The 12,947-nt window shown below is 39.5% G+C and overlaps 1 protein-coding gene across 1 annotated transcript in view; it reads right to left on the bottom strand.

The window, feature by feature from the left end:
- The window catches only part of LOC140453413 (protein THEMIS-like), a 62,852-nt gene extending 50,231 nt beyond the window's left edge, over positions 1-12,621 (bottom strand). The window contains exon 1 of the mRNA XM_072548063.1: positions 12,457-12,621. Within this exon, the coding sequence (XP_072404164.1) occupies positions 12,457-12,574 (118 nt within the window). The 5' untranslated portion in view covers positions 12,575-12,621. The remainder of the gene's footprint in view (positions 1-12,456) is intronic.
- Positions 12,622-12,947: the final 326 nt, after the last annotated feature.

Below are 12,947 nucleotides of genomic sequence, written 5' to 3'. Positions count from 1 at the left end.
GCTCCTTACTATCTGCAGCTCCCACAATCCTTGTGCCAACTACAAACTTACTAATCAGGTCACCATGATATATATTACAAACAACAAAGGTCCCAGAAGTGATCTGTGTGGAATACCACTGGTCACAGATCTGCAGGCTGAAACTCACCCTTCCACTGCTACTTTGCCTTCTATTTTCAAAACCACTTCTCTATGGTTACTACTAGCTCACTACAGGTTCTACCTTTTCTATCAGCCTGTCATCATAAACTTTGTCATAGGCCTTGCTAAAGTCCATATTGGCAACATCGAATGCCTTCCCCTTATCAATCATTTTTGTTCCTTCAAAAAACTCAATTCAGTTTGTGAGACAGATAAAGCTATGCTGCCTATCACTAATAAGTCCACATCTTTCTAACTGTGAGTAAGTGCTATCCCTAAGAACCTTGCCCAATAATTTCCCTACCACTGACGTAAGGCTCACTGACCTGTAATTTCCCAGATTATTCCCATAAGGCAATGTGGTCCTTCCATATATTAGTTTACTAAACCTTCTCTGAACTGTTTCCAATGTATTAAGACCATTCTGTAAGTATGGTGACAAGTGTTCAGTACTCCAACTGCAGTCTCATCAGTGCCCTGTATAAACTGAGAATCCTTTATATTTGCAATCATTTCCCCTTGCAATAAAACATAGCATTCCATTAGCTTTCTTGATTACTTAATGTAAGTGCAGATTAATCTTTGCAGTTCATGCACTAGGCCAATCATATCTCTGTATCTCAGCATTCTACAATCACACACTATTTAGATAACATGCTTCTTTTTCATTCTTTCTGCCAAAGTGGACAATCCACGCTTTTGCACATTATACTTCACCCACTCACTTAATCTTTCTGTACCCTTTTGTAGGTTCCTTATATCCTCCCTGCAACACATGTTCCTACCTATTTTTGTGTCATCAGCAAATTTGACTACTGTACCTTTGGTTCCTTCATTTAAATCATTTATATAAACTATAAAGAGTTAAAGCCCCAGCTGTAGCCCCTATGCCACAGCACTCATGACACCATGCCAACATAAAAAAAAGGCTAACTGATTCCTACTCTTTGCTTCCCATTAGACAGCCAATCTTCTATCCATGCCAATATGTTAGTCCCTACATCATGAGCTTTAAATGCCACAATAACATTGACATAACATTTTATCAATTGACTTCTGGAAATCTAAGTACAATGCATCCACTGATTCCCCTTTATCCACGGCACATGTTACGACTTCAAAGAGCTCCAAAAAAAAAGTTAAACATGATTTTCCTTTAACAAAACCATGCTGATTCAGCCTGATTACCTAAAGTGCCCAGTTACAATATATTGAGTAATAGCATCGGCCAGATCAGGTAAGGATGGCAGATGGCTGATTTCCTCTTGTAAAGGGCATTTGCGAAACAAATTATTTTACAACAATCAATAGAGTTTCCATGGTCACAGTTAGGCCAACTTTTTAACATCAGATTTTCCCCTTTTTATTGAAGTCAAATTTTACCATCTGCTATGGTGAGTTCCAACCCATGTCCCTTGAACATTGACCTGTGCCTCTGGATAACTAATCCACTGATATAAACACTATGTCACCACCTCCCCATGAAATAATAGCTTAATATTGGCCAAGACAGTTATGTGACTGAAGAATGTAATATTTGTACAAAATAGTTGTAATAAATATCTGTTGAATACTTAAATACTGTAATATTTTCACCCAGTCTTTTTATATTATAGGAGATAATATAAACATTTCTGCACCAAATAAAAACAAATATAAGCATTTCTGCATCAATTTCTGGAGACAAACTCACATAAATATAGAACAAAGGTTCTAATTTTGAACCTTATCTCAGAGGAACAAATCCCTTCATGATTCCCGCCTCAGGCGACTGACTGTGTGGAGTTTGCACGTTCTCCCCGTGTCTGCGTGGGTTTCCTCCGGGTGCTCCGGTTTCCTCCCACACTCCAAAGATGTGCAGGTCAGGTGAATTGGCCATGCTAAATTGCCCGTAGTGTTAGGTAAGGGGTAGATGTAGATGTACATGTAGGGGTATGGGTGGGTTACGCTTCGGCGGGGCGGTGTGGACTTGTTGGGCCGAAGTGCCTGTTTCCACACTGTAAGTAATCTAATCTAATCTAATCTAATGATTCAGGTAAAGCTTTATCACTGGAGGCGTGGTGATGGGGGTTGCTGCACCTTGAAAGTTTCCTGGTTAAGTTCCTAATCTGTGTTGAGCTCGGGCAATAAAGAGGATGCTTCAAGCAACAGGGAACAAGCACCCGGGCATCATGCTTGTTATGTGGAAGCAGCTGCTTACATTGTGAGCAATATTGGAGGTGACAGTCATCATGAGAAAAAAAGGAAATAATTAGCTGATGAAGATGCACATTGCTCAGCAAAATGTCCACTGTTTGTTCAGTAACTCTACACACAGTGGTAAAATTACTTTTGAGGAATCTCTGATCACTGTTTCACCTCATTTGTTGGGAAATTTGCCCTTTTGCTTTAACCTGAGTTGATCTGGGATATGAAAAGCTTCTTTGACAGCCACTGAACTGCATTTACGTACAGAATAGAAACAGGTCACTCTACCCTTCATGCCCATGTGGCTGATTGCTTTAAACAAGCAACAACCCAGGTCACAATCTCCATAAGGCCCTTTCTAATAAATTAATAAAACTGTGACATGATTAAACTGGCCTCAGAGAAATAACAAAATCAATTTGGATAATATATAGTTTCATTAAATACTGCATTGTAGCCTAGAATTGAAAGAAATATTAAAAGTATATTTTTATCGACAGGCAACGACAGAAGCTATTTTCTTAAATCATCTATTCACAGACTAACCTCAGAGTTGTACGGACATGACAAACTTGCCAACTTTCATGATGTCACAAAATGCTCCCTATCTAATTAATTATTTTTGAATTGTAATCATTATTGTATTAGGCAGATGTGGTAGGGAATTTGTCCATATTACTTCCAAATTGACAATGGAATAAATGACCAGTTCTTTTTTTCCTGGCATTGACAGAGTGGAGGTGGATGAGGTCCTAATTGAATATCATGCCTGAAGTTATGATTTGGAGATGGCGGTGTTGGGACTGAGGTGTACAAAGTTAAAAATTGCACAACGCCAGATTATAGTCCAACAGGTTTATTTGGACACACTAGCTTTTGGAATGCTGCTCTTTCATCAAGTGATGGTGGAGAATAAGATTGTAAGACACAGAATTTATAGCAAAAGTTTACAGTGTGATGTGCTTTACAGTGAGGTCATATCCTTTTGTTGCAAGCTGATGCTTATGTATCACTCCTCTTCTTCAAATAATATTAAGTTCTTCATAGCCACCTGAACAGGTTTTCACTTCAATATCTCATGTAAAGTAGCACCACTGACAATGCTACACTCTCCAAGTTACATCTACTCTGAAGGGCACCCTGCACTAAAAGTGATCAGATATGGTAAAGGGTTTGAATCTACAATTTTGTGACTCAAAGATCTAATCACCATTAAACTATAACACAAAATGTAATAAAGCAACATTTGAATAAGTTTAGGAATATAGAATTACTTCACAGAATAAGTCAGAATAAGATCTCTCTAATAATAACACTCAGAAACATCAAAACATTATAGTGACCTCAGCCGCTGTGCTAACCAAATCATCCAGATATAAATACAATGGCCCGGATCTTCCATGTGGTATCAATCACAGTTAAATTGTCTCGCTGTTCCTACTTTTCTGCAGTCCCAAAGAGGGTCTCCGTTTCTGGCTATGACTTTCAATCCCCATTTAATTAGAAGTGTGGAGCAAAAAGTCCCACAGAAAGCTCCATCATAGCTAACTGCTGTAAGGTAAGTTTAAATGCTCAGAGTGAATGTCAGTGATGGACAAAAGGATGAAAGTGAATTACTTAATAGATGACTGTGTGAATAGGCAAGGTGATAGGTTGGGTAAGTGGGTGGTTTGTGGGTCGGTATGGTGTGTCAGTGGCAGCTACTATAGGGTCATTGTGAATGATTGGGATGTTGGTGTATCCTTGTTTACGTACCCTGGAGTTAGACTCAGATTTCATTGCCTAATATTTCCTGAATACACGTAAGAATGCCGGAACTGTCTGAGGGTCCCAGAGAACTGGGGAATTGCCCTTTAAAAGTTCAAACTTGCTGTACATAAAATAGACATCGAACAATACACGCAGTTTCCACAGACTCCATGCTTTGGGACTCACATCTGGGTTTGTACAACCAGACTCAAAAAGCTCTGAGACTGGAAGATTGGACCATTTTTCCTCCATTCTTTTGGGCAGTACAGTGATTATATTCAGTATTTTCCTAATTGTTATCTCCGTATAATTTGATTCATATTTTAGCAATTGACATTGATTAGGCACTGATAAGTTAGAAATATTACATCTTAGCCCTGATGGGGTATATCAAGCTTCAATGGAGTCCTCATTTTTTATTCATTCATCGGATATGGGCATCACTGGTAACATTTATTGCCTGTCGCTAATTGCTCAAAGGACAGTTAAGAGTCAAACACATTGCTGTCTCTCTGAGGTTACATGTTGGCTAACCTGGTAAGGATGGCAGATTTCCTTCCCTGAAGGGCATTAGTGAACCAGATATGTTGCTATAACAATTGAGAGAGGTTACATGGTTGCCATTAGGCCAGTTCTTTATTCCAGATTTTTATTGAATTCAAATTTGACTATCACTGTAGTGAGATTAGATTAGATTAGATTAGATTACTTACAGTGTGGAAACAGGCCCTTCAGCCCAACAAGTCCACACCGCCCCGCCGAAGCGTACCCACCCATACCCCTACATCTACATCGACCCCTTACCTAACACTACGGGCAATTTAGCATGGCCAATTCACCTGACCTGCACATCTTTGGACTGTGGGAGGAAACCGGAGCACCCGGAGGAAACCCACGCAGACACGGGGAGAACGTGCAAACTCCACACAGTCAGTCGCCTGAGGCGGGAATTGAACCCGGGTCTCCGGCGCTGTGAGGCAGCAGTGCTAACCACTGTGCCACCGTGCCGCCCAATTCAAACCCCTGTTGCCAGAACACTAGCCTGGATTTCTGGATTACTTGCCCAGTTACATTACCTCTTTACCACATTGGGACTTGTACTGGAGTCGGAGGGGGTGGGGTGAAGGTGGGGCTGGGGGGGTGGGGTGGCGGTTGTTGAGTGATGTGATACCCTTATAGCTGAAGGAGATTGTGCTTTGTGAATTTTGGTTATTGTTTTCCTTCACACACCAAACAAGACAAACTGAATTTATTCACCGCATTAATGAATATGGCAGTCATACATCCCACCCTTCCAAGGCTGCAAAGAACTTTGAATAGCTTCTGGGGTCCAATACTATAACGATAAAAAGGAAACCTTCAGAAGAGCAGTAATGCTGAAGACCCACACACAATGGCAGAAAAACCTGGAAGGATGTAGGAGGTGGCACTGCAAACAATTTTACCAAAGTTCAAATCTGTCCTTGACCAAAATGACGAAAAAAATTCAGGGTTTTCTAAATCATCAAATCTCAAGTTATTTTTGATTCACTCTTTCGAATCAATGTTTAACTCTGCAAAGCCATGCTGCAGATACTCTTAGTCTTTTGAGATTTGTGTGAAAATAAGGAATTTTCTTATGGACGTTTTATTTTAAGGCCTGAAATTAAGTTTCTTCTATAACCTCAAACAATATCCTATATATTTAGTGCAAGTTAATTAATCACAGTTAACTGTTTTCAATTTTAGATTGCACACTGTTTCACGGATAATTCATTTTTCAACGATTGGGTAGTGTTCCTGATACTTAGTAACAAAGGACTGATTTTATAATAAAAACTGTGCTGTCATGGTAACCAATTAACAATGTGAAACATTAGGTCATCTTGTAGTTAGTAATCTGATCAAATGAATAAGGCTATGTAGGCAGAATTGATTGCCTGAAGAAGAGGATTTTTTTCATGTTAAATGTTGAAGTCTTGCTCTCTCTCTGTCCTTCTAATGCCATGTGTGTTGCTCTCCTAGGATTTAAAGAAGAGGAGGAAGAAGGTTTCCACCAGAGGTGAATATGGATGTAGTGACTTGAAAATAAATCGCCATTCCTTCACTGTTTCTGGGTCAAAATCCTGGAATTCCCTTTCTAAGGACATTGTAGGTCTATCTACACGTGACCTGCAATGGTTCAAGCAGGGAGCTCACCCCACCTGGTTAAGAGCACCTAAGGATGGTCAATAATCTGGCCCAGTCGGTGATGCTCATGTCTAATGAGTGGACTGCTGCAAGCTGATATTTTCTCTGTCTAGCTAAATGACAATTAACAACTCAGGAAGTAAATGTGGAATAGCAGCTAAAGTTGCCATTCCTGTTCTATAACTTTGTTAGAAGTACAGCATTAAATTGACTTTCCCCTGCACTTCCAGAGAACTGTGATGGTGAAGCAAGAGAAACACTGAGATAATTAGTGGCCATTATATTTGCATCTGGAACAACATTGACGGTCCTTCAGAACATCATTTGTCAGGAATATCATTTTGAAGAGTTTCAAAACAGAATTGCTGATGTTTAATTGCCCTGATAAACTGATGATAGGGTTTTGCCTTGATGTGCTCCAATCCTTACACACATAGTGCTAAGCCAATGTTGACAGGTAGGAAATTTTAGTATTTTGATCCAGCTGTGATGATATTAAAAAAAAGCAAAATATTTCCAAGTAAATATGGCATGTGATTTTAGCGTTGATGGTATTCTAACAACAGCGCTTTTTAAACTTACCTGTTGATTCAGTTATTGGAAGAAAGTGTTGCTGACTATGGCAGCATTTATTGCTAATTCCTAATTGACCTTTAGAATGTGGCTGTGAGCCATTTTCTTCAATCTGTAATCCAAGCAGTGCGGAAACACCTCCAATGTTGTTAGGAAGGGAGTTCCAGGATTTTGACAGAGCAGCAGTGAAGCAGTGATATTTGATTTAATACAACATAATTCCAAGGCAGATAATAACAATATAATCACCATCATCATCATGAATACACTGTAATTCCAAGTCAGGATGGACTGTGGAACAGAACTTGCAAGAGCTGGTGCTTCAATGTGTCTGCAGCGCTTGTCTTTGTAGGTGACAAAGGTCATGAGATTGAGAGGTGCTGTAGTGCTGGGAGAGAATGATTAATAAACTTTGGCTGTTGCTTCAGTGTAGCTGCATCCTGTTGATGGGACACATTGCAGCCGCTACGTGTTTGTGGTGAATGGTATGCATTTTGAATACAATCCAATTTGCTTGTACATTATCATTATGTATAATTATAACTGCAGTCACTCTCATACTTTAATTTTTCCCTCATTTTAAAATTTTTTTGTTACCCTTTACTGGTTTTGACTGTTTTCCCAAGCTTCTGCCCTACCACTAACCTGCACAACAACATGCATAGAACATAGAACATAGAACAATACAGCACAGAACAGGCCCTTCGGCCCACGATGTTGTGCCGAACTTCTATCCTAGATTAAGCACCCATCCATGTACCTATCCAAATGCCGCTTAAAGGTCGCCAATGAATCTGACTCTACCACTCCCACGGGCAGCGCATTCCATGCCCCCACCACTCTCTGGGTAAAGAACCCACCCCTGACATCTCCCCTATACCTTCCACCCTTCACCTTAAATTTATGTCCCCTTGTAACACTCTGTTGGACCCGGGGAAAAAGTTTCTGACTGTCTACTCTATCTATTCCTCTGATCATCTTATAAACCTCTATCAAGTCACCCCTCATCCTTCGCCGTTCCAACGAGAAAAGGCCGAGAACTCTCAACCTATCCTCGTACGACCTACTCTCCATTCCAGGCAACATCCTGGTAAATCTTCTCTGCACCCTCTCCAAAGCTTCCACATCTTTCCTAAAGTGAGGCGACCAGAACTGCACACAGTACTCCAAATGTGGCCTAACCAAAGTCCTGTACAGCTGCAACATCACCTCACGACTCTTGAATTCAATCCCTCTGCTAATGAACAATAATACTCCATAGGCCTTCTTACAAACTCTATCCACCTGAGTGGCAACCTTCAAAGATCTATGTACATAGACCCCAAGATCCCTCTGTTCCTCCACCTGACCAAGAACCCTACCATTAACCCTGTATTCCGCATTCTTATTTGTTCTTCTAAAATGGACAACCTCACACTTGGCAGGGTTGAACTTCCTTAGTCGGCTGCAAAAGTGATATAACCCTCTATCTTCCTCAAGAGAATGCATGCATGGGAACACCAATACCTGCAAGACCCCTCCAAGCCATTCAGTCCTACCTCAGAAATATATCACTATTTCACCAGTGTCACTGGTTCAAAATCCTGGGATTCGTTCCCTAACAGCATAGATTGCAACAGTTCATGAGGCAACTCGCCCGACCTTCTCAAAGACTATTAGGAACAGGCAATAAACGCTGGCTCGGTCAGCAAATGCCATATTCCATGAATGGATAAAGCAAAATTGCTGATCCAGCTATGGTAGCCTTACGTTTATCACAAGATGGTGGAAGACAATGACAAACCACAATGGACAAAAACTGCCAAGAAAAATAACTTGGGATGAAGCTTCCACAGAAAATGAGTCAATGGCTTGCCTTTAGGCAAGATACTCATTGAATAGAATAATCAATCTCATCAAGTATGAAATACCCATTTCTTCTGCCCTGACTGAATATTGTGAGGATAACTTGGATATTTGCATTGACTAATCTGTTTGTGATGTTTGAAATGATAGTTGTCTTCTCGTGAACCTGGTCTCTTGCGTAAATCTCATACTAACCATTAAATAAACAATTTAGCATTAATGGTCACCAACAATCTCATTATTCCTTGCTCCTTATCTGGCAGCATTGACATTTTGGCTTGTTGTTCTTGGCTTGATCTAGAATTCAATTAACTCAGTGTATAAATTCAATTCCTTAAACCCTAAGAAACTTCTTGTATATTTGAGCACAAATTAGTTGTTCAAAATTAATAATGTTCTAAAGAATAATGTGAAACAAAAAAATGAAGGAAAGCTAACATATTTTGATTCATTTCACACAAAGGGTGGTGTGTGTATGGAATAAGCTGCCAGAGGAAATGGTGCAGGCTGGTACAATTGCAACATTTAAAAGGCTTCTGGATGGGTATATGAATAGGAAGACTTTGGAGGGATAAGGGCCAAGTGCTGGCAAATGGGACTAGATTAGGTTAGGATATCAAGTCGGCACGGGCAAATTGGACCAAAAGGTCTGTTTCCATGCTGTACATTTCTATGGCGCTATGTGTGAAATCTTCAAATGTAACAGTTCTTAAATTTTGTTTTGTAATGTCTTTATTTCGATGATTTCTCAGTAAGATTTCTTGCAAAAAAGAAGCCTGCAATGTAGAGGGATAGAAATAAATGGATAGCTGTTTTAAAGAACCAGAACAGAATTGAGGAGCCAAGTGATTTCTTTCTAAGCAATAAAACTCCATGATTCGCTTTACACTGTGTCATCTCAAAATTCTAATCTGGAGGCGATTTGGTGATAAGACCAGGTGTTATAGGATCTGAATTAGACCATTCGGCCCATCGAGTCTGCTCTGCCATTCAATCATTGCTGTTATGTTTCTTAACCCCATTCTCTAGCCTTCTCTCTGTAATGTTTGATCCCCTTACTAATCAAGAACCTATCTATCTCCCTTTTAAATACACTCAATGACATGGCCTCCACAGCCCTCTACAGAAATGAGCTCCACAGATTTGGCACCCTCTGGCTGAAGAAATTCAACCTCATCTCAGTTCTAAAGAGTCGCCTCTTCACCCTGAGACTGTTCCCTTGGGTTTTAGTCTCTCCTATTAGTGAAAACATCTGCCCAATGTTCACTCTGTCCAGGCGTCTTAGTATTCTGTAAGTTTCAATCAGATTCCCCCTCATCTTTCTAAACTCCATTAAATACAGACAGAAAGTCTTCAATCACTCCTCATATTGATGAGCTGTTCATCTCCAGCATCATTCTTGTAAACCTCCTCTGGGCCCCCTCCAAAGCCAGCACAACCTTCCTTAGATTTGGAACCCAAAACTGCTCACAATATTCCAAAATCAGTCTGCTCAGAGCCTTAAACAGCCTCAGCAGTACATCTCTGCTCTTTTATTCTAGTCCTCTTGAAATTAATGCTAATATTGCATTTGCCTTCCTAACTGCCAATTGAATCTGAACTTTAACTTTAAGAGAATCCTGAAGTAGGACTCCCAAGTCCCTTTGCACTTCAGATTTCCAAAGGCTTCCCCTATTTAGAAAATAGTCTACGCATCTATTCTGCCTATCAATGTACTCCCTTGATACTCGAACCTAATTATAGAACAGCTATGTATACTTGTTTCCCACAGCAAATGCTTTAAGAAGTTGATTGGTGAATTAAAATGACCCCTCTTCTGCTTGTCATTTGCAGCAGTTTTTAGGTATTCAGCTGTTCAGTATGGTTTCTTCTCTCTTAGCAATGCAGTTGCAAATATTCCGTATGTCTTACAACATACCACATTACTGACACATAATAATGATCAAAGACTGCTTTGCTCAACTGGAAAGCCAATAAGTGAGCTTCTTCTGGATCTGTGCAAGACGGACTGGATTTGCTGAATGGAGTGCATGTTGATAAGTCAAACAGTTTGCTTGAGCACAACTGCAAAGGAATGTGCTCAAGCACATTGTCCATTTGGAAATTGCCTTTAACATTGTAAAATTCCCCAAAACAACTCTCAAGAATGTTACCAAACAATTCGACCCCCCAGCCATACTAGGAGACATTGGAGAACACGGCCAAAAGTTTGGTCAAAGAAATTTGAGGGGAGTCTTAAAGGGGGCAAAGTAGAGAGGAAGAGAGATTGAGGGAGGGAATTCCACAGTTTGGTAGGTGATGGTGGAGTCGTGGAAATTGGAAGGTGCAAGAAATCAGAAACAGGTGAGCACAGAGATATAATAGGATTAGAGACAGGGAACAAGTTACAGAGATAGGGAGAGAGGGATGAAGCCATGGAGGAATTTTTTAACAAACATATGTATTTTAAATGTAGGGTGTTGCTGGAACAAGAGCCAATGTAGGTCAGCAACAAGTGTCAAAAACAGAAATTGATGGAAAATCCCAGGTCTGGCAGCGTCTATACGAGAGAAAAGAGTTAATGTTTAAGATCCAGTGACCTCTCTTCAGAACATTTCAGGTCCAGTTCTGAAGAAGGATTACCTCAACCCGAAACATTAACTCTGCATTCACAGATGCTGCCAGATTTACTGAGTTTTCTAGCAATTTCTGTTTTTTGCTATTAATTTCCTGCATCTGTGGTTCTTTGCCTTTCCGCAACAAGAGTAATGGGTGCGTGGAATTTGGTGTCATTGAGCATACATCAAATAATAAGTAAGGTATCTTGATCATACTGTGCTGAAATATGAACCAACTCTGTGTATATTTCACCTGTTAATGATTGCTACTCTACTGACTTTCTAATAATTAATGTGCTCTAGCAAAAGAAAAAAGATGTCTTCTTAATATACTCTTATTGTTAATAATTCTGCAGATGATCAGAAAATGGCCTCAGGAATACTAAGCAATACTAATAAGATGTTTCCTGTGTTGATTTGCACGGTGAAGGTGTTGAATGGGAGAATCTGACTTCATTGAAATAGCAAAGGATCATTTTGCCCCTTGGGTCTGTTCCTGCCATTCATTGAGATAGTGGCTGACTTGTGATCTAACTCTATATAACCAATAATATTGGCTTACAAAAGAAAGTAACAAACTTTGTTTTAAAATTAGCAATAGATTTAGCATCAATTTGGATTTGAATAAGAATTGCAAGCTTCTACCAATCATGTGAAGCTGTGTTTTCTTCTTTCATTGTGTAAGTCCTGGTTCAAATTTCAGGCTCTGCCTTCCAGATTGTCCAAATAGAAGAAACAATTGTTCTTTATCTACTCTTTCTGCCCCTTTAATTTATTAAAAGCTGATCAAATCACCTCTTAACTTCACACTTTCCAGGTAGTATAATCCTATTTTTGTAATTTTATTTCACAATCTGATTTTCGAGAGTCCAGCATTAATATATCTTACATTTTTTAGAAACTAGTTCCTGACTGTGTCTCACATTTCTGACATTTTTTTACTTTTTCTTTAGAAATGTGTAACTTCTCCTTTTTGTCTTTTCATACTAACATTGATGCAAACGCTTTTTCTTTTTGAAAAACAGCTGTACTTTAACACTTCGCATCTGAATAGAGTAGTACATACAGGAGATCAAAAAACAGCAATGTCACTAGTGAAAATGAGCTCTTAATAGTCTAATGAAATGTCATTCTGAACACAATTGTGACAGATCTTAAAAACTGCAAATAGGCTGAGGCTCTCAGTTTCACATACCTTGGAAATACACTCCAGAATGGATCTCCAGAATCCTGGGAAGAGTGGAAAGATTCAAAGAACAAATATACTCTTGTAATGAGGAGATTTGTGAATCTGGATGGTAAAAGTCTGCCATGTCTGGTCGCTTGAATTATGAGCCCCTCACCAACATAACCATGCACTTCAGGCGAAATGATGTACTGGGAACTCAGCTAATAGTTTCAGAGAAAAAAAATACTTCTGGTTTGAATTCTTATCATCACAAACCACTGTGATGACAATTGAATCTGGCAAGATGCCAATTGCCAGAAAACAACACATAAATGAGAACGAACATTCGTTGGTTTCAATTTACCCAAATATCTTGCAAAGCTGGTGTGTGGGCAGCTATGTAGTATTATAATTGGAGATGATTAGTATCACAATTTCTATCCCCCATAATCACAACCACTTCGTCCTTTCCTCTTTTAAAGGCTGGGACAAAAAACATCACCAATGTATATATCCCC

The sequence above is a fragment of the Chiloscyllium punctatum genome, chromosome 27, assembly GCF_047496795.1.
Source record: "Chiloscyllium punctatum isolate Juve2018m chromosome 27, sChiPun1.3, whole genome shotgun sequence".
In the NCBI taxonomy this organism is placed as follows: Eukaryota; Metazoa; Chordata; class Chondrichthyes; order Orectolobiformes; family Hemiscylliidae; genus Chiloscyllium; species Chiloscyllium punctatum.
Note: the sequence above shows the minus strand (reverse complement) of the source record. Positions and strands in the feature narration are given on the sequence as shown.